The 23,026-nt window shown below is 44.9% G+C and overlaps 1 protein-coding gene across 1 annotated transcript in view; it reads left to right on the forward strand.

Annotated features, from left to right (window-relative positions):
- Positions 1-23,026, forward strand: part of KIF18A (kinesin family member 18A) — a 172,995-nt gene that overhangs the window by 60,160 nt on the left and 89,809 nt on the right. The window contains 2 exon segments of the mRNA XM_030200688.1: positions 891-1,003; positions 21,749-21,911. Of these exon segments, the coding sequence (XP_030056548.1) occupies positions 891-1,003; positions 21,749-21,911 (276 nt within the window).

Below are 23,026 nucleotides of genomic sequence, written 5' to 3' on the forward strand. Positions count from 1 at the left end.
TTGGATTTTTTTGGTGTTGAATTTTGTTCTTTAATCTTGTTATTTTAATGGTAGTCCTATGCCAAGAACCACACTGCAGTTCCCTGTTGAACCCTGTGCATGTTCATCTATCAAGTACTGCTGCTGTATGATGGTTCCTTTCCCTATGGAACTGGAATATTTCTCCAATTTCAGTCACGTTGGAAAGTGTTAATTACATGATATTGGTTATCCAGAGATGGTTTCCACAATGTGCAAATTGTGAAATTAATTATGCTTCAATATGCTATAACTTCTGAGATCCATTAAGTGTATGGCATGTCATTCAGTCCCAAAATATAGCTAGAAGTACCATTTGACTAATAACAAAACCATATTGTAGTTATAAATGTAATAGAGAACATGCAAGGTAGGTGTGCTGTTAATGACTCTCATATGGGGGTTATTGGGGAGAAATTCTCTCTCAGTGCTGTTTATGGGGCTGTTTGTTCTTTTTAAGGTCATTTTTCTTAGAAAGGTGCAATGCATTCCCATTTAAGGAAATTATACTAATACAATAGAAAATGATGCATTGTTAAATTTTGCAGAAAAATGTCAAGAACATAAGTACAGGACAATGTCTGAAAATAAATGGAGCTGTTGTCTTCTACCTCCTTTAGTAAAGAAAGTAACAAACTTACTGAGATTGTGTGAAATGCGCCAAGTTCGATATGCAAAGGACAGTCGAAGTGGCTTGATTTTCATGCTGCTTGCATTATTTTCTGTTTTATGTCAATTTCATTAAAGATGTAATCTATACTGTAAGTTACCAGAAAATATGAGGAAACGATTGAAAACCATTTTTCTGTATATTGTGACAAGAACTTTTTATATTTCAAAAAGAAGAATCTAGTTTGATCCTTCTGTTTCAGATCATAATGTTAAAAGAGAAGCTCAAGGCATATGAAGAACAGAAAGTAGATGTTCCTGAGCATCGGAGGCAGAGCTTATTTTTATCCAGCCAGGAGCAATCTGAAATAAAAAGGTAACAGTGATCTGTTAAGAGAAGAATTTTAAGTATAAAATGGAAAGAACCTAGCATTAGCAATGTGGTTGATAGTGGCCTACTAGTTTTGAGTTCCACATTTTATTTATTTATTTTTTGACCGATAGGCTGCTCAGGAGGTCTATTCAGCAGGAAGCACTGTCTCCAAATGGCTTAGTTTTATGAATACTGTGACTTACTCCTAATGCTCACCATAGTACTTACATCATGCCAAAAGAGCTTCTTTCTGACGTTCAAGAGATGCAACGTATACAGACGACTATGGTGTACTTGAAACTTCTTTTTAATCAGCACCCAGTACAATGTGAAATATTTCTGTATCTTTCTGCCACATTCTCTTGGTCCTAAAATACCAAGAAACGCAGTTGGAGATCTTCTCACTCCACACCTGATTCACAGAAAAATTGCCTGGGACTGACAGTTCCATTCAGCACTATGTGGAAGAGTATGTGAAATAGCACATATCTTCATATTTCTGTTTGACCTTACTGTTTTATACTGTAAATGTTTGTTATTGGCTCTTTTTAAAAGTTTAACTTGCTTAAGGGAGGCTATGCGGTAGTAACTTCATTCATTCAAGAAACTCTTTGAGCATGTTTCTTTTAATTATTCCGGTTTTAAAACTGTGACAGGCATACAAATAGTTTGCAGGCACTGTCCCCCTTTTATATGAGAGGCCTGGCAAGTGCAAACCATATTCCAAGATGTCAAATATCTTTTTTTAAAGTTTGATAACTTTGGTGACTTAGTAACAGCAAATTAGTAAGTTTCTTTTTACTTAATTAAAAACAGAAAACCCACTTGAAATTTTGTAGACTAATGGAAGCCAATAGGCAAGGTTTGAAAACTCTGCCTGCTCACCCATCTGGGTCAAGTAGATTTTATGAGGTATCAATATCTTTAGCCCTGTTGGGCACTAAACTTAACGAGCCAGCAACGTGGTTTTTAAACTAGTTCTAGCCAGTTTAGCACGCAAGTAGTAAACCTGGACATGCACAAAAGGGTTCTCCGAGACATTTTCCTGTCACGGTAGCAGCTAACGAAAACAGAATGCAAAGCTATTATAATGAGCTAATTACTATACAGATGTGCTAGCAAGGCAATGCACAGCCATTTTCCAACTGGATGCACAGAAGCAAACCCTACTTTCAGCGCTGAAATCTTAACGTGAGGTCTGGAGCTCTCGTTAATGCCTTTTTTTTTTTTTTTAATTTATTTATTTATTATCATTTCAAAATATATGACAAGAATACCTTGTCATAGTAATACAGCAGAAATCATAACACAAGGAAAACATATTTTTCATCAATCTTAATTATATAGAAATAAAGAAATATCATTTCTGTCATTAGGAAATACAGAGAAAAATATATCATAAGATACAATTATTTTAGCTTCCTTAGACCCCAAAGTTAATGCCTTTTTAATAAATTAAGCAAAGTGCCCATGAACGAGAAGCAAACCGGCAGCCACGGTGACCCTCCTCCATCTGATTTCTGGTGTTTCTAAGATCTCCCAAAGTATGATGTGGAGGGTTGCAGAACTATGCTTAGGATCCACATGGGAAATTAAAATGGTCGCAGCACTATTGCTGGTGGGTTGATTTAAGAACTACTTCTCCAGGAGGCAGCATGCTAAAGTGAGCTAGAAATATGAACAAAATGACTGCATCTCAGAACCAGTTACCCCCAGAGCTCCCTGTTCCAGCAGGTCTCTCTCTCATCCAATCACAGCGCGTTTAGCTGGCAGGCAGGCACTTCGAGGCAGGCAGGGTCAAAGGCTGTAGACTGCTATTATACACGCAGCTTGTCTGTGTGTATGAAGCTGTCTGTGGCATTCGCAGAGCAGCCACGCTTAAAGTATGGCTGCTCTGCGCATGCTCACCTGACCTACTGGCTGGAAGGAAATTGCATGCAAATGTGCTAACAGCGAGCAGCTCATTTGCATGCGATTTCCTTCATGCATCCCCGTTGTTTTCCAAATTGGTAAGCAGCAACCAGGGCTAGGGAAGGGCCTTTAGCGTGTAGTTAGTGCATCTAGCTCCTATTCTTGGTGAACCCCAGTCTTTAGCCTTGGCTGGGGCCTGGTAGGAGGTAGAAGTTGAAACCTTGGCCCATCCGAATAAGAGGCAACTATATCTTTGTGTATTCTATTGACTGTCCTTGAGAAATTCAAGTCATTTTAATTCATTACCTTAAATACCCACTTAAGGAGTAATTTTATAAAGCGTTATTCCCAGGTGAAGCCTATTTACATGCAGAAAAGGCCTCTTATAGTATTGGGCAGTCACTCACATAGAATGTGTGTGCATCCATTTATCTGCCTATGTGTTTCTAGGGGCATAACATTGACGAAGGAGAGAGAGTTGCAATATAAATGCATATCCTATATAATAATTTGCACCTCCAACGTTCTACGGCTGGATGCCTAGATTCGTAACACACTTCCCATTGGTCTGCCCTCGCGATGACGTCAGAGGGCGGATCAGTGAGGGAAGGGAAGCCAACACCAGCCAGCCACAGAACGTTGGAGGTGAGTAGAGAATCGCCCCCTGTCCTCCCTCCGAGTTTCAGGCCCTCCTCCTCCCTCCTCCCCTCCAAGTTCCATGCCCCCCTCCCTCCCCGATTAATCCCAAGAAGGCTAGTACCCGACGGATGTTCCCGGTTCATGAGGCTATTCAGGAACTCATTTCTGCACAGTGAGTGGATCCGGATGGTGGCCTTAAGGAAGTCAAGGCCATGGCTAAGCTTTATCCTGTGGGTGCGGATCAAGGGGAGCAGTTGTCCCTCCCTAAGGTAGATGCTCTAGTAATGGTGGTCACCAAGAAGACAACGCTACTGGTGGAAGGTGGAGTAGTGTTGAAGGCAGGGCTTTTTTTGAGGGGGTACTTGTGGTTCTCTGAGTACAAGTAGGCTCTAATATTCTTACGTGTGGGTCGTCGTCCGCGACGACCCAGGAGACCGGAACTTTTCTTCAGAAAAACCTAGAAGTTTGTAGAATGCTCGGTCGTGTGGGCCCGAGCGCACTGTGCATGCGCAAGCTGCTTCCCACGACGCGATCGTGACTAAATCGGTTCTTTTTTCTCCGCTCTGCGAAGGAGTTGTGTGTTCCACTGCTCCTCGTGTGTTTTTGGCCCAGGAGAACACTTTTTTCATGTTTATCGCGCCCTTTTTCCTTCTTTTCTTCTTCGTCTGGTTATTTAAAAAAAAAAAAAAAAAAAAGGTTTTTTTCCCCTTAATTTTTTTTTAGCTTTTTCTCAATTTTGAAAGTTTCCTTTCTTTTTCATTGCGGTCGCCTTCAGGCAGCTCAGCCGCGTCCTTTTTCCCCTTTTTTCGCTCCCGTTTCATTGGCACAATCAAGTTTTTTGATTTCGCAGACACTATTTTCCTGCCCATGTCATCGAAGACTCCCAGTGGCTTCCAACGCTGTATTCGCTGCACCGGACCATCTCGAGTACCGACCCTCATGTGTGATGCTACCAGTGTCTTGGGCCCGATCATCTTCCAGCTGCTTGTAAGCTGTGTAAGTTGATGAAGAAAAGGACCCAGGTGGCTCGAGAGGCTGAGTGCTGATCGGTCCGATCCTTCGACGTCGGCATCAACATCGGTACCAAGGTCGGCGGCATCGGCATCAATGTCGAGAGAAGCCGCACCGAGAGTTCAGGTAATGGCTGCCGAGAGAACACTTCGAGCTGGGAGCAGCGAGGCATCGAGTGGGTCTCCACCCGTCTCGAGGCCTACTGCTATGCAGGCCCCCTGGGACCGACCTGAGTCGGACCTGGCCCCGAGGAGGATTGAGGATTCCACTTCCTCATCGGTGCCGAGGAGTGTTGATGACTGGCGTCGAGCGAAGGTGAATAAGCACCGTCATCAATCTCCTTCCAGACACGGTGCCGAGAGATCAGGGGAGCCGAGGGAGTCAGCACCCAAGAAGCGTTGGTGCCGGGAGGACCTCTCACCCTCCATTCAGGAGGTGCCGATATGTCTGTCATCCGGTAGCCTGGTACTGGCTCTCAAACCCCCTCAGATTCTGGCACCGACTCCTGTATTGGCCCCACAATCTTTTCCGATTACAGCTCTCGATGAGCGTATCCGGGCCCTTCTTCCAGAACTTCTGGAAGGATTGCTTCATCAGACTGCCTCGGTGCCGGGGGTGCTTGCGCCTCCCGTACCTACTGCAGAGACGGCATCTGGGCCATCATCTGTGAGGAAATCCCCGCCCTCGGTGCCGCTTGCGGTACCGGAGCCGGTTACCTCCTGGGTCGACTCCCCCCTCGACATCGGCAGAGGAAGCTTCGCCGCAGTCCGGACAGGGGTCGACTTCTTGGCGTCCCCCACGAGGTCGTTGATCCTCAAAGTCGAGTGATGCGCGGGTTCAAGCTGCTCTTAAGGAGCTTCTGTCTGATATCAACGAGGAGCGCTCATGGGGAGAAGAGGAAGACCCCAGGTATTTTTCGGAGGAAGAGTCCTGTGGGCTTCTCTCGGATCCTACTCCACCTATTGAAGTAAGAAAGTCTCCATCTGAGAGTCTTACTTTCTCATCCTTTGTACGGGAAATGTCTAAGGACATTCCATTCCCTATGGAGGTTGTGGATGAGCCCAGGGCTGAGATGCTCGAGGTCCTGGATTATCCTTCTCCATCTGCAGAGGTTGCAACGGCCCCCTTGCACAATACACTCAGGGAAGTGCTGATGCGGAAGTGGTCTTGCCCTCTCTCTAATTCAGTTGTTCACAAGAAGTCCGACTCCCAGTGTAGAGTCCATGGAGAGCCTGTAATGGTGAAGGCCCAACTTCCTCACGATTCCATGGTGATGGATTCTGCTCTCAGAAAAGCCAAGGGTACTAGAGACTATGCCTCGGCGGCCCCAGGCAGAGAGTATAAAACCTTGGACTCTTTTGGAAGGAGAACGTATCAGGCCAGAATGCTCACCGCCAAGATCCAAACATACCAGCTTTACATGAGCATTCACTTACGGAACTCGGTGAGGCAACTGTCCAGTTTAGTTGAAGCTCTTCCTCCGGAGCTTGCTGAACCTTTTCACGAGGTAGTCAGGCAGCAGAAGGCGTGTCGTAAATTCCTGGCCAGAGGGGCTTACGATACTTTTGATGCTGCATCCCGAGTAGCTGCTCAAGGTATAGTGATGCGCAGACTCTCATGGCTGTGCGTCTCTGACCTGGATCAGAAGACCCAGCAGCGAATGGCGGATGTTCCTTGACGGGGGGGGGGGGGGGGGGGAATAATCTCTTTGGAGAAAAAGTAGAGGACATGGTCGATCAGATAAAAAAGCATTATGATGATTCTCTCTCCCGCAGGACGTCTTCTGCTACTGCCTCCTCATCCAGGAGGTATTTTGAAGGGAGGAGGAGTGCTCCCTATTCCTATAATACGCGTAGGTACACTCCTGCCTCTCGGCAGCCGGTTCAGACTCAGCCCCAGCATGCGCGTTCTCGTCAACGCCATGCACCCAAGGCCACTACGGCTCCCCAGCAAAAGCAAGGGACGGGCTTTTGACTGGCTCCGGTACAGCATAACCGCAGTCAAAGTGTCTGTACCGGGCGACTTGCCTGTCGGGGGGGAGGTTGATATTTTTTCACCAAAGGTGGCCTCTTATAACCTCCGACAGGTGGGTTCTTCAAATAGTCCGGTTCAGCTACACACTCAATCTGTCCTCCAAACCTCGAAATTGCCCACCGGGTGCTCAGTCCTTCAGCTCTCAGCACAAGCAGATACTTGCAGAGGAACTCTCCGCCCTTCTAAAGGCCAATGCGGTCGAACCCGTTCCATCAGGGGAAGAAGGACTGGGATTCTATTCCAGGTACTTCTTGTGCAAAAGAAAACAGGGGGATGCGTCCCTTCCTAGTCCGAGAAAAGTTCAGGATGGTTTCCCTGGGCACCCTTCTTCCCATGATTCAAGAAAATGATTGGCTATGCTCTCTGGACTTAAAGGATGCCTATACTCACATCTCGGTACTCCCAGCTCACAGGAAGTACCTTTGATTTCAACTGGGAACTCAGCACAAAGTGCTTGGCAGTTGTCGCAGCATCGCTACGCAGACTGGGAGTGCACGTGTTCCCTTATCTCGACGATTGGCTGGTGAAGAACACCTCAGAGGCAGGAGCTCTGCAGTCCATGCAGATGACTATTCAACTTTTGGAGCTACTCACGTTTGTAGTAAATTATCCAGAGTCCCATCTTGTTCCAGTACAGAAATTGGAGTTCATTGCAGCTCTGTTGGACACATGGAAGTCTCGAGCTTATCTTCCCAAGGCAAGGGCAGACAGTCTTCTGGCCCTAGTGTCCTTGGCTCGGGCGTCTCAACAGATCACAGCTCGGCAGATGTTGAGACTTTTAGGGCACATGGCCTCCACAGTTCATGTATCTCCCATGGCAGGTCTACATATGAGATCAGCTCAATGGACCCTAGCTTCCCAGTGGTGCCAGGCCACAGGGGATCTAGAGGACGTCATCCATCTCTCCACCGTTATTTGCAGTTCCCCTCAATGGTGGACCATTCGATCCAGTCTTACCTTGAGACGTCCGTTTCAAATTCCTCAGCCACAAAGTGCTGACCACAGATCCATCCCACCTAGGGTGGGGAGCTCATGTAGCTGGGCTTCACACTCAGGGAGCTTGGTCCTTTCAGGAGAAGGATTTTCAGATCAACTTCTTGGAATTACGAGCAATCTGGAACGCTCTCAAGGCTTTCAGAGATTGGCTGTCCAACCAGATCATCCTAATTCAGACAGACAATCAGGTTGCTATGTATTACACCAAACAAGCAGGGGGGTACCGGATCTTGCCCTCTGTGTCAGGAAGTCATCAAGATGTGGCTTTGGGCTCATCATTACGGCATGTTTCTCCAAGCCACGTATCTGGCAGGAGTAAACAGTCTGGCCAACAGGTTGAGCAGGATAATGCAACCCCATGAGTGGTCTCTGAACATGGACGTTGTCCGCAAGATCTTCCAAGCGTGCGGCACCCCCTCGGTGGATCTTTTTGCCACTCAGGTCAATCACAAAGTCCCTCAATTCTGTTCCAGACTCCAGGCCCATGACAGACTAGCGTCAGATGCCTTTCTCCTTCATTGGGGGACAGGCCTTCTGTATGCGTGTCCTCCCATCTCTAGTAGGGGAATACTGCTGAAACTCAGGCAAGATCGCGGAACCATGATTCTGATAGCGCCTTTCTGGCCCCGTGCTCTTCTTCTGGAGTTGTCCTCCGAAGAACCGTGGAGATTGGAGTGTTTTCCAACCCTCATCACTCAGAACGAGGGGTCACTTCTGCATCCCAACCTCCAGTCTCTGGCTCTCACTGCCTGGATGTTGAGAACTTAGAAGTTGCCTCTTTGGGTCTTTCAGAGGGTGTCTCCCGAGTCTTGCTTGCTTCCAGGAAAGATTCCACGAAAAAGTGTTATTCTTTTAAATGGAGGAGATTTGCCGTCTGGTGTGACAGCAAGGCCCTAGATCCTTTTTCTTGTCCTTCACGGACCCTGCTTGAATACCTTCTACACTTATCAGAGTCTGGTCTTAAGACCAACTCCGTAAGGGTTCACCTTAGTGCAATTAGTGCTTATCAACGTGTAGAAGGTCAGCCTATCTCTGGACAGCCTTTAGTTGTTCGCTTCATAAGAGGTTTGCTTTTGTCAAAGCTCCCTATCAAACCTCCACCAGTGTCATGGGATTTCAACGTCGTTCTCAGCTGTTGAAAGCTCCTTTTGTGCCACTGAATTCCTGCCATCTGAAGTACTTGACCTGGAAGGTCATTTTCTTGGTGGCGGTTACTTCAGCTCGTCTGGTCAGTGAGCTCCAAGCCCTGGTAGTCCATGCTCCTTATATTAAATTTCATCATAACAGAGTAGTCCTCCGCACTCACCCTAAGTTCTTGCCAAAGGTGGTGTCGGAGTTCCATCTGAGCCAGTCAATTGTCTTGCCAACTTTTTTTCCTCGTCCACACACCCGTCCTGGTGAAGACAAGTTGCACACCTTGGACTGTAAGAGAGTATTGACCTTTTACGTGGAGCGGACAAAGCCCTATCGACAGTCCGCCCAGCTCTTTGTTTTTTTAAATCTCAACAGGATGGGAGTTGCCATCGGAAAATGCACAATTTCAAATTGGCTAGCAGATTGCATTTCCTTCACTTGCACCCAAGCTGGGCTGACTGGAGGGCCATGTCACGGCTCACAATGTTAGAGCCATGGCTGCATCAGTGGCTCACTTGAAGTCAGCTTCTGTTGAAGAGATTGGCAAGGCTGCAACGTGCTCATCAGTCCACATCTCCCTACTGCTTTCAGCAGGATACCCAATGCGACAGTCGGTTCGGGCAGTCGGTGCTGCAGAATCTGTTCGGAGTTTAGAATCCAACTCCACCCTCCTAGGCCCATATCTGTTTTGTTCCAGGCTACACTCTCACCTAGTTGAATTTATTTTCAGGTCAATTTCTGTTATGTCCTTGCCGTTGCGAGGCCCAGTTGACCAATGTTGTTTGTTTTGAGTGAGCCTGGGGGCTAGGGATAACCCACACGTAAGTATATTAGAGCCTGCTTGTACTCTGAGAAAATGAAGATACATACCTGTAGCAGGTATTCTCCGAGGACAGCAGGCTCAATATTCTTACAACCCTCCCTCCTCCCCTTTGGAGTTGTCTTCATTTATCTTGTTTGCTTTCTATTTAACTGATTTAGTCAGGCTCGCATCGCGGGCGAGAAGCAGCTCACGCATGCGCGGTGCGCTCGGGCCCGCGTGACCGAGCATTCTACAAACTTCTAGGTTTTTCTGAAGAAAAGTTCCGGTCTCCTGGGCCGTCTCGGACGACGACCCACACGTAAGAATATTGAGCCTGCTGTCCTCGGAGAATACCTGCTACAGGTATGTATCTTCATTGTACTGAGTACCAGCACCTTTTCCATTGTCTGCTAAAATTGAGCCATGGTCCCCAAGTTTTAATGAAAGAGCTCAGGCTCTTCACACCAATTCTGCCTTGTCATAGATTCTGTGACTGGTTGCAGGGGGCCTGGCTATTGTGGGGTGGGTCCCTCAGTGATCACCCCACCCCTGAAGGATGACCTCTCATTTGAGTACTGCAGCTTTTTTTTAGAAAAAAGCACACTGGTTGAAGGACATGCAGGACCAACATATGGAGGCTTCTTTGAAGTGGTCGCTCTGGCTTTCAGACCTCCTTTTGTTGTTCTTATGCAGCTAGAGTTTGTCTTAGCTGGCTTCATTTAGTACTAGAGACTGACCTGTCTGGGGCTCCTGGGTTTTCTCAGACAGACGTAGGCCTTGCCTGCGTGACGGATGCCCTGTATGATTTAGTCTGAGCTTCAGCCAAGCTGATGGCGTTGACGGTTTCCTCTCAGCGACTCTTCTGGCTCTGTCATTGGTCAGCGGACATGGCTTCTAAAGAACGCCTGATCAAATTGTCCTTTCAGAGTAAATTACTGTTTGGGGAGGACCTCGAGAAGATTATGAAGGACTTGTAGCTTTCCAAGTCTCAACTCCTCCCCAAGTATACACCCAAGTCTGGTCTACAGCAGGGGTCTTCGAGGTCTCTGTTTCGTGAGGTGCGCCGGTATCGTCCGAGACAATCTTCTGGGCCTTTTCAGCGTTCTCATTTTCAATAGCACTTTTCCTTTCAGAATGACAAACAAGCGTTGGGAACGCAGGTTTACTCTGTGGTGGAGCAGATAGGGAGTCGGCTGACCCTTTTCTTCCCGAAGTCAGTCAAGATCACTTCTGACCAGTGGATTCTCGATGTAGTGCGGGAGGGTTACAAGCTGGAATTTGACTCTCTGTTCACATTTTTTTCTGGAATCTTGCTGTTCCACGCACCTCAAGTGGGTGACTATACTAGCCACTGTGCAAGACCTTCTACAGTTGAGGCCTATGACCCCCTCGAGGTTCGTACAGGTCTCTATTCCATTTATTTTGTGGTTCCCAAGAAGGGGGGATGCCTTTCAGCCTATTCTTGATCTCTGAAAGATGAATCAATTTCTGAGGGTTCGGCACTTCCGCAGGGAGACCTTGCGATCCGTCATTGCAGCGGTTCAGCCTGACGAGTTCTTGACAGATCTCGATCTTTGGGAGGCATACTTCCATGTCCCTATTTGGTAACCTCATTAGAGATTCCTTCCTGGGTCGTCACTTCCAGTTCCGCACCCTCCCCTTTGACCTGGCCACTGCTCTGCACATTTTCTCCAAGGTAATGGTGGTGGTGGCGACCTTTCTGGAAAAGGAGGGGATTTGGGTGCAGGAGAGTTGTGTGGCCACCGACTGTGTAATTGCCCTCCTACATATTTGAGTTGGGTGAGCAACGAAGCCAAGAGTCAACTTCTGCCGACTCAGACCTTGGAATATCTTGGAGTGCGGTTCGACATGAGGCAGTGGAAGTTGTTCCTGCCGGACGGTCAGCAAATCAGGTTGATGTCGCAAGTGCCTAGTGTCTGGGATTATGTTCAAGTTCCATGGTGGCGGCCACCCTCTGTCTTCTGGATTGAGCAGAGGCTCATGCTCTTTGCCTATTGGCAGCGCATATTGCAGGACAGAGCAATACCCGGGTAGATTTTCTCAGTCCGAATCTTCTGGACGCGGCAGAGTGAGAGCTGTCCTCTGATGCGTTCCTCCTAATTTGTCAACATTGGGGGATACCAGTGATTGACCTCGTGGCTACATTGGAGAATGCCAAGGTACCAAAGTTCTTCTTCCAAAAAAGATAGCCGGGTCTGCAGGCTTGGATGCCCTGCTACAGCCGTGGCCAGAGTCAGTACTTCTTTACGGGTTTCCATCTTGGCCCCTGATAAGAAGAGTCCCGTACCGAATCAGTCTACACCGGGGACCTGTTGTGTTAGTGGTGCCGGATTGGGCCCGGCAGCCATGACATTCAGACCTGATTCAGCTGCTCTATAGTCTGCCACTGTGGCTGCCGGTGACTCCAGATCTCCGTCAGGGGTCCGATCGGATGGAAGATCCCTCCTGCTTTGGTCTTATGGCCTGGCTCTTGAAAGGAACCGCTTGACAAATCAAGGTTACTTGGAAGCGGTTATAGCCACGTTGCTGCAAGCTCGGAAGCGATCTACTTCCTCGGCTTATGCTCGCATGTGGATGTTTCGGCATCGGTTTTGTTCACGGACTTCAGAAAGGGTTGGTCTATACTTCAGGTTCAGGGAGCTGCCCTCGAGTGTTATAGGGAATACGTGGCTGGTTCGTGTCTGGTAGCTTACCCTGATGTGGTTCAGTTTCTGTGAAGGGACTCTACACCTTTCGTCTGCCTTCGGCAGCAGAGTCATTTCTGGTGGTTACACCTTGTACTCTGGGCTCTACTAGTGCCGCCATTTGAGCCTTTGCATAAGGTGTTATAGATTATTGTACTTTGAAGACAGTGTTTTTGGTGGCCATGGTGTCAACTCGGTGGATTTTGGAAATTCAGGCGTTGTCTTATTGAGACCCTTTTTCTGCAGTTCTCCGAAGTGGGGGTTTCTATTTGGACTGTTCCCTCTTGCCTAAGGTGGTTTCGGCTTTTCATCTCGACACTCTTTCTGCCCTCGTTTCGGACAGAGGATTATCCGGCAGAATTTGTGTCTCTTCACCTTTTAGATATGTGTGGATTTTCGCAGATTGGATCACCTTTTCGTGCTCCTTCCTGGGGCGCGCAGGGGTGATGCCACCTCCAAGGCAATAAGACCATTGGGTCGGTGTACATCTTATATGGGCAGACCCCGCCTGCAGCGCTGCATGCTCATTTCACACAGGTGCAGTCGACTTCGTAGGTGGAAACAACAGTTCTACCATTGGAAGAAATTTGGCAGGCAGCTACTTGGGCTTCCCGGCATACTTTTTCGAAGTATTACAGTATGGATGTGGCTGCACGGGACAATGTGCAGTTTGGGGCGGAAGTGTTGGCATGGGGGGGGGGGGGGGGGCATCGGCTTCCCGCCCTATGTAGTGTATGCATTGGTACATCCAACCAGGGTATTCCTGGATTCATCTGCTGCAGGTGCTAAGGAAGGTAAAATTATGTCTTACTGATAATTTTCTTTCCTTTAGCCGCACCAGATGAATCCAGGATCCCTCCCTGTTATCTGCCGCCTACTTTTTTTGCTTCGTGGCCTTGAGGCTTTTCCTTCCCTTCCCTCTTTGTCTAGCGCAGATTCAGACATAGGGTGCATTCTACAGACAAGAGTTCAATAGGAGTGGAGCTTCTGTTCCATTGTTCTTTCCATTTGCCACCACCCTCTGCCACCTGTTGGTTAACCAGTTTCCAATGTAGTTCACCACTTTGAACCCTAAGTTAAACCCTCTCAGCTTATTCAGAAGTCTTCTGTGAGGGGCATTATCAAAGGGCTTTGCTGAAATCGAAATAATTACCTAGTGCATGTCCTTCATCCAGTTCTTTGGTCACCCAAACAAATAATCAGATTTGTTTGGTAGGATTTTCCTTTTGTAAAGCCATGTTGCCTCGGGTCCTGCAACCCGTTGGATTCTAGAAAGTTATTCTTTTTCCTTCAATAGCGACCCCATTATTTTTCCTACCGCCAACATAAGGCTTACCATCCTATAGTTTCCCACTTCTTCCCTGTCCCCACTTTTGTGAAGAGGGACCACATTCGCTCATTGCCAATCCTGCGGAACTTCCCCCATCTCTAAAGATCTATTAAATTAATCCTTAAGATGTTCCACCAGGATTTCTCCTTTAGTATCTTGGGGTGTATCCCATCCGGCCCCATAGCTTTGTCCACTTTCAGATTTTCCAGTTTATAAACGCTGTCTTCTGTGAACAACGCAGTATCCGTTCCATTCCCAGATATACCCTTTGTAGCCGACAACTGTCCTTCTCCAAGATTTTCTTCCATGAGCACCGGAGAAGTATTATTAGCACATTCACAGTCTACCAATTCCATGCCTAGCTTTTCTCCTTTCTCCAATGTACCTGAAAAAGGTCTTGTCACCTCTCTGTAGCCATTTTTTTCCCCGCCTGTGCTTTTGCTAGCTGTATTTCCCTCTTTGCTTCTTTGATTTTATTTCCGATAATCTTTTCCACGATCCTCTTGTTGCGCTTTTCTTTATTTCCTGAGTGCAGCCTCTGTGTTCAAGATTACAAGGAACCACAGTGGGATTTGAACCTGGTTCTTAACCCACTGCTCTAACCATTAGGTGGTACTTAGAAGTTTGGCTTATATAGAAAGCCAATATTGAATGGTTAAGAAAACTTCAAGGTTGCCTGCTTGCCTGCCAGCGATTCCTATCAAAGGAGATGGCTTAGAATAGTGAATGTAGAGGAAGCAGACAAAGGTGGATTTGCTATTTATTTATGACATTTAATTTAACATTCTAGGTATTCTAATGACTTTCCATAAGTGAGATGGATAGGCATTAATGCTGTATTTTGTTCTCACGTGGTTTGGTATTGTATTTGCACCAGTGCCTGCTCTTGCTGTGCCATAGTTGCCAATCTGTGTCCCTGTTCATTCAGTAGAACATGTCTGGATTTACAATTTTACGCCTACAGCTAAAGCATCAGGACACCTGCTCAGTTCATTCACTTACTGGAGGATAGATTTTTCTTTATTAAAAATTTAAGAGTCTGACAAAACTGCAGCAGTATCTACGTAATGGATTTTGTGCTGAGAATTACAGTCACCTCTCAAGCTTTCATTAAGAACTATTGACGCAAGTGACTAGTCTGTTTACTAGCAGAGGACTGAGCTTTAGAAATACCTATATGAAACTTCAGTCTTACAGGAATCATTTAGAAATACTCCAACTATTTTAAATGCCTGCTGCTTCATTTTTATTTGTATTTTATTATAATTGATGATATTGACTAAATTGGATTGTAATTCAACCATTGTTTCCTGTTTTGTTTAATTTCAGTCTTGTTAAGTCATTGGGTCAATGCTAGTCTTGTTTAAGCACTTAATTATTCAAATCAGTTGCTGTAGGTATGGATGATGTATTTGCTATTTACAAAGAGGTTTCTTCCTGTCATTGCTCTTCCTCAGTAAGCCACCACCTTTTCCCATCCCATAACAGGAATATGATGACTCTAAAACATATTTAGGTCACTTTTTTGTGGCTTATTTGTTAATAAAACAGGTCTAGATCAAAACATCCAACTTATAGCCCTGGATGTTTTTGTTTTTAATGGCAGAAAAACATCCATGTTAGGGACGCCCAGATCATGCCATTAACATGCCCCCTTGTGATTTGAATGCGCTTCTGACGGACTTCGTAGAAAACATCTAAAAATTGGTTTTGAAAATCATTTATTTAAATACATCTGTTCCTAACTCGTTTTACTGGTCTAACATTATTGATGTATTTTACTTTCTGTTAATATATTTTGAACATATTCATGCTTTTCTAATTATTATGTGAGCCACATTGAACCTGAGTTCTGCTCAGGCTAATGCGGGATATAAATGTCATAAATAAATATTAAGCTGACAAATGAGAACTGCTATTATGAATAATTTTACAGGTATTTTATGGCCCATCTTGCGGGTAGATAGCATCACTGGTGTATAATACATGAAAAGAGGAACAAGAAAATCACCCCTATCAAAGTAACATTAAAACATAGTAGTGAAGACTACAGCGGTTGAAGACGTAGCCTTAAGGCTGTTTCAAGCAAACATCTGTTGCCAATCATGTATTTGCCGTGGTCCTTTTCAAGGTCATTTTGTCATGCGGAGGTTGACCTAGTGGTTAGGGTGGTGGACTTTGGTCCTGGGGAACTGAGGAACACAGGCAGCTCCTTGTGACTCTGGGCAAGTCACTTAACCCTCCATTGCCTACCGCATTGAGCCTGCCATGAGTGGGAAAGTGCGGGGTACAAATGTAACAAAAAAAAATAAAAAGACTCCTAGCTTTGCATGTCTTTGCACTTGCAGTCGACAAAAACCAGCCCCACTATTACACAAATCCTCATATACAAATTTATTCCTCCTCCAAAGAAAGTATTGATTTATGCCTGCACATGTGTATTTTATAAAATACGCTTGTAGATCTCAAATCTGCCTACTGCAGCCAAACCTTTTTCCTTGGGGATGCCTGTTCACAGCTTATTTAAATGTAACGGTCCTCTTCCATATGCCCGCTTTTATTTGCATTTATCTCCACACGATTTTATGTGTCTTTTTTTTTTCCAAATTGAAAACATGCTTTGCATGTAGAAGATATTTCTTAAATTCCACCCCTACCCCCATGATAGTTTTTTTTTCCTGTTGAAATAATGTAGTTTGAAAAGAAAGTAAAGCAGAGTCCAGAAATGCTTCCACAAAAAAAGGTGGGGATGGTAAGGGCATCCATATTATGTCAGCATCCTTAACATGTTGACATAGTACGGACGCCCTTACCATCACCTTACTGCACAGTATCTGGGGGATACCCAGCAACTGGTAAAACAAAAAGAGGAAGGGTCCCCCCCCCCCCCCAAAAAAAAAAAAAAAAAAAAAGTCTGACAAGCATGTGAAACAATTTTTATTTGGAGGACTAAAAATTAAAGGTCTTTCAGAAATCAAGTTTCTTGTTTTTGGATCAAGGGGAAAACAGGATTGGTAAACTGGCATCAAATAAATAAGAAGCAGTTTGATAGGTACAGATGTTGAGGTACATAGAACAAAAATTCTTTTATCTGCTTATTTTCTGTTGGTCTCTTGGTACTCTGATAACATAGGCATTGCCATGCTGGGACATACCCAATGGTTTGTCAAGCCCAGTATCTTCTTTTCAATGGTGGCCAATCCAGGTCAAGATCCTGAGCTTGGGTAGAAAGGCAGAGAGTAGCAGAAAAAAAAAAAAGACAGACAATGGGGGCTGCCCCAGAGTTCTCCAGGGGCTGCCATTGGCCCCCGGGCCTTTCATTGGAAGAACACTGCTCTAGTAGATCCTCCTCTACTGCTATCTGACTATCAGTCAGCGTACCTCGGTGCTCTGTCTTGGGACCTCTTGTGTCTCTATACTTATTCACTGATCTCCTCCTGTGGTTTTCAATACCATCTTTACACTGGTGAACTCCTAGATCTACCCCTCTACACCAGAAACTTCACTAGGAATCCAAGCCCAAGCCTCAAGCTGCTTGTCTGACATTGCTGCTAGAGAGTTGCACGAGAACAGAAATCTAACCGTCCCTATTGGAATCTCCATCCCCGCCCATCCCCTGTGCTAAAATAACCCAACTTGTGGTAAAATAACCAAAGTTAAGAGTAGCACATTGATATCTTCCCCTCTCAGTGCTTATGGGATTACAATGCTAACAATCATAGCCATTAATTTTTGTAATGCTATTATAATTGCCATTAAATAAACCAAAATCCCAGCATCTAAATATTGTTTGTCACCAATTCCAATATACTTAGAGCCAGATGCACTAAACCTAATGAGCCAGCAACGTGGTTTTTAACTAGTTCTAGCCAGTTTAGCGAGCAAGGAGTAAAACGCGGCATGCACAAAAGGGCTCTCCAAGCTATTTTCCTATCATGGTAGTGACTAACGAAAACGGAATGCAAAACTATTATAATGAGCTAATTCCTATACAAATGTGCATGCAAGGCAATGCACAGAAGCAAACCCTACCTTCAGTGCTGAAATCTTAACGTGAGTTGTGGAGCTGTCGGTCCTGACAGTTCTTCATGCTGGAAGAATTCCACAGCCACCTTTGCCACTCCTGCAGGAGGAGAAGGACCCTGGGAGAGAGGAGACGTGACGGAGCAGGGAAGACAGTACATAAGTACATAAGTACATAAGTAGTGCCATACTGGGAAAGACCAAAGGTCCATCTAGCCCAGCATCCTGTCACCGACAGTGGCCAATCCAGGTCAAGGGCACCTGGCACGCTCCCCAAACGTAAAAACATTCCAGACAAGTTATACCTAAAAATGCGGAATTTTTCCAAGTCCATTTAATAGCGGTCTATGGACTTGTCCTTTAGGAATCTATCTAACCCCTTTTTAAACTCCGTCAAGCTAACCGCCCGTACCACGTTCTCCGGCAATGAATTCCAGAGTCTAATTACACGTTGGGTGAAGAAAAATTTTCTCCGATTCGTTTTAAATTTACCACACTAGCTTCAACTCATGCCCTCTAGTCCTAGTATTTTTGGATAGCGTGAACAGTCGCTTCACATCCACCCGATCCATTCCACTCATTATTTTATACACTTCTATCATATCTCCCCTCAGTCGTCTCTTCTCCAAGCTGAAAAGCCCTAGCCTTCTCAGCCTCTCTTCATAGGAAAGTCGTCCCATCCCCACTATCATTTTCGTCGCCCTTCGCTGTACCTTTTCCAATTCTACTATATCTTTTTTGAGATACGGAGACCAGTACTGAACACAATACTCCAGGTGCGGTCGCACCATGGAGCGATACAACGGCATTATAACATCCGCACACCTGGACTCCATACCCTTCTTAATAACACCCAACATTCTATTCGCTTTCCTAGCCGCAGCAGCACACTGAGCAGAAGGTTTCAGCGTATCATCGACGACGACACCCAGATCCCTTTCTTGATCCGTAACTCCTAACGCGGAACCTTGCAAGACGTAGCTATAATTTGGGTTCCTCTTACCCACATGCATCACTTTGCACTTGTCAACATTGAACTTCATCTGCCACTTGCACGCCCATTCTCCCAGTCTCGCAAGGTCCTCCTGTAATCGTTCACATTCCTCCTGCGACTTGACGACCCTGAATAATTTTGTGTCATCGGCGAATTTAATTACCTCACTAGTTATTCCCATCTCTAGGTCATTTATAAATACATTAAAAAGCAACGGACCCAGCACAGACCCCTGCGGGACCCCACTAACTACCCTCCTCCACTGAGAATACTGGCCACGCAATCCTACTCTCTGCTTCCTATCTTTCAACCAGTTCTTAATCCATAATAATACCCTACCTCCGATTCCATGACTCTGCAATTTCTTCAGGAGTCTTTCGTGCGGCACTTTGTCAAACGCCTTCTGAAAATCCAGATATACAATATCAACCGGCTCCCCATTGTCCACATGTTTGCTTACCCCCTCAAAAAAATGCATTAGATTGGTGAGGCAAGACTTCCCTTCACTAAATCCGTGCTGACTTTGTCTCATCAGTCCATGTTTTTGTATATGCTCTGCAATTTTATTCTTAATAATAGCCTCCACCATCTTGCCCGGCACCGACGTCAGACTCACCGGTCTATAATTTCCCGGATCTCCTCTGGAACCTTTCTTAAAAATCGGAGTAACATTGGCTACCCTCCAGTCTTCCGGTATTACACTCGATTTTAGGGACAGATTGCATATTTCTAACAGTAGCTCCGCAAGTTCATTTTTTAGTTCTATTAATACTCTGGGATGAATACCATCAGGTCCCGGTGATTTACTACTCTTCAGCTTGCTGAACTGACCCATTACATCCTCCAAGGTTACAGAGAATTTGTTTAGTTTCTCCGACTCCCCCGCTTCAAATATTCTTTCCGGCACCGGTGTGTCCCCCAAATCCTCCTCGGTGAAGACCGAAGCAAAGAATTCATTTAATTTCTCCGCTACGGCTTTGTCCTCCTTGATCGCCCCTTTAACACCATTTTCGTCCAGCGGCCCAACCGACTCTTTGGAGCCCAGAGGGATAAAAATGCCTGGTAAAGAGTTGCTTCCATCTGTCTATAGCAAGCATTTCTGTTTAATCACCACTGCTCTGTCCCCATAATGGAACAGTTTGCTGCCCCTCAAACACAGCAGTTTAAAAAAAATATTTGCACGGCTCGGCTACAAATCGCCCACTACATCCCCGGAGCTCTCCTGCTTGTTCCTCCTCCTCCTCGTGTTCCAGCTGCCAATCACAGCGCGTTTAGCTTCTCTGGTGGCTGCTAAACTCGCTGTGATTGGCAGGCAGCAGGCACTTCTCATAGCAACTGGAGGAGTGATTTCCTGCCTCGTCTGTTTGCAGCACAACAGTTCCCCAATGCTGTATGCTGCTCGGCAGTTTTCAAGAAAAAAAAGTTTTACATGGCTTTCATACACGCAGCTTTTGTGCATGTACGCTGCACTTAGCGATTGACTGATCTGCGCGTACTCAGCTGACCGACTGGCTTCCTCACCAACGAAGGAAATCGCATTCAAATGAGCTAACAGCGAGCAGCTCTTTTGCCTGCAATTTCCTTCATACATGTCCGGCTTTCTCCGGATCGACTCACAGCAACGAGGATCGCTAAGGTAAGAAATCTTTGTGGGCTGTTTAGTGCATCTGGGCCTTAATCACTTAGTAACAAAACATCATCACAAAAATTGTTTTTGGAACCTCAGAACTATGGCAAGTCAAATGCATACCATTCATTTCCAAAACGCATTGTTGCCCATTCCTCATTGGTCCAAATTTTTTATTTTTCCAGTAACTTACTGCTCGCTTCTCATAACTTTTATGCAGGTTTTGTTAAGAAACAGTTAAAGTACTTTTAGATATTATCAGTCACTGAAACAACTCGGACCCTCTGCCGTAATGGCCAAGTTTTGTTCACTTCATCAGAGTAGAGGTCTGTCTCATAATGCTGTACTGTCGCTTCCCAACTGGGAGCGATCGGTATGCATTCGACTAGCCATAATTCTGAGGTTCCAATTATAATTGCCATGGCACAAGGAAAGGATAGGTAGGCTGGTCTGATGCTATACTATCCTTCAGGACTGAAGGGGATCCCCGTGAAAGTCCTGTGGACCTGGAGGGGATCCCCGTAGACGTCCCCCTAACCCCGTTCCCATGCAACTCTTGAATTGCTGCCTAGATGTTCCACCACCACCTGAAATTGAACATGGCCAAGACTAAGATTCTCTTTTCCCCCTAAACCCACCTCTCTCCTTTCCTCATTCTCTGTTTCTGTGAATAACACTGTCATCCTCCCTGTCTGCTCAGCTCCATAACTTTGGGGTCATTTGTGCACACTACCTAAACCCTTATCCACGCTCTCATTACTTCCCACTTGGATTACTGCAGGTTGCTCCTCACTGGTCTGTCCCTCTCCCCTTAAATTTGTACAAATCTGCAGTATCACTACACTCATAATCCCTCTCCTCAAGTCACTTAGTTGGCTCTCTGTTTCTATATGCAGTTCAAATTCATAGCAATAGTACACCCGTCCCTGGGAGCTCATCAGGTAAATCACTTCTATCTGTACCCTTCTCCAGCCACCAACTCTAGACTCCGTTTTTCCATCTTGCTGCACTGTACACCTGGAGTAGACTTCCTAAGTCATTACATCATACTCCTCTCTGGCCCTATTCAAAAACAAGCTAAACGACCAGCTTTCTGAGGCTGCTTTTAACTCTTAACCCCTTATTCCTATCATAAATATAATTCCTTAATCACTCTGTCCTATTTATAAATAGATTGTAAGTTCTGTAGAGTAGGGACTTTCTCTTTGTGTGTAATGCTGTGTATATCTAGTAGCATTATAGAAACTAGTAGTGGTAAGTTGTCACCACTTATTTCAGAGAGTTAGCAATCTGGAATAGGCTTTCCTATTAGGATCTGCTGGGACTGGCTGCTGTCACAGGATGTTGGGATCAACGTGACCCAGTGTGGCACCAGTTATTGTTGCAGTTCAGCATATCAGAACTTAGCTTTTTATGCGCAAGCCAGCAGATATATAAAAAATGACACATTCAGTTTTCAGTAATACTGATATGTGATCTTGTTTCTGTTACTGATTTATTTGTATGCATGGCTCTTTGTTCAGTTTTGTTTTTCTTTTCTAGGTTTCAAGAGATTCTTAAAAGCTTGTTTGCAAATAGAGAAGCCATTAGAAGAGAATTCCTTACCTTAGAACTGCGACTTAAAGAAAATGAACTGAGAACGTTTTATCAGAAGCGATGGCATGAACAAATTCATATGATTTGCTCAGAGGAAAAAGCAGTGAAGGTAAACCAAAAATTTGTAGGCTGTCATAAGTGGATTGTTTAGGCCTTTATCAAGCTGCTGTTAAATGTCAAATGGCTTTTAACAAGATTAAATACCATATGGCCCTAAATTCATGTCTCTTGTCTTGAAAAAAGCCTTGTAAATACCTTAATTAAAAAAGAATGTATGGACTTGCTTTGCATTTCCATATCGGTGGTTTATTTTCAGTTCTTACATATCAACAGACTGCTGCCTTGTTTTGTAAGTAGTATGTAGTGTTTTATTATAATTCCTGTTTATGTTGTCAGAATATTGAATGAGCACAGGCTTGACATTGCTAAATATGAGCTGCCTTGATTTTCATAAGTTCAAATACAGAACTTTTACCAGCATAACAAAAATTATTGGCACAAAGTGTTACAAATATACAGCTGGTGCTTGTTTCTTTCACACAAAAACATAGAGGAATTTAAATGGGATCAGATAAATTTCAAAACTTTGAGGGGGGAGGGGGATCTCTCTTTACTGCTGTTTTTTGTCATTGAGAATGCTTTAATGTTAATGTGCTCCTGCGTCTAAATTTAAGATTAACTCTGGTTAATTTTTCTTCTATCATTAAGTATTACCGCAAAAACAAGTATGAGCTATTTTAAGTAGAAGCTTTGACCTCCATGCCTCAAGATCTAAAAATACTCAGTGTTAAATAAGATTTGAGCCTGCTCAAGAGATTTCTGCCCTAGACTATCGGTAGCATTTTTTTTTTTTTAGTATGAAATCCTGTGTATCAGTTTCAATAATATGTTGGAAACAAATAGGAGAAAATATTTAACTCAACAAATAGTTAAGTTCTAGAACTCATTGCTAGAGGACATAGTAAAAATCAGTTCACTTAGCTTTGTTAGGTTTGACCAAATTGCTGATGATCAAGTCCATAAACAATTATGTAGATCTGGGTAAAGCCATTAATCTCCGAGGTCGGTAGTATATAATCTTGCTACATTTCAGGACCCTGGCCACTGTTGGAAGACAGGATGCTGGGCTTCTTTGACTTTTGGTCTGACAGAGTATGGCAGTTAGGTTAAATATCTATATATTTTATCCACTTTGGAGCTCATTTTCGAAAGAGTAAAACGTCT

This window comes from Microcaecilia unicolor, chromosome 4 (genome assembly GCF_901765095.1).
Source record: "Microcaecilia unicolor chromosome 4, aMicUni1.1, whole genome shotgun sequence".
Classification (NCBI taxonomy): domain Eukaryota; kingdom Metazoa; phylum Chordata; class Amphibia; order Gymnophiona; family Siphonopidae; genus Microcaecilia; species Microcaecilia unicolor.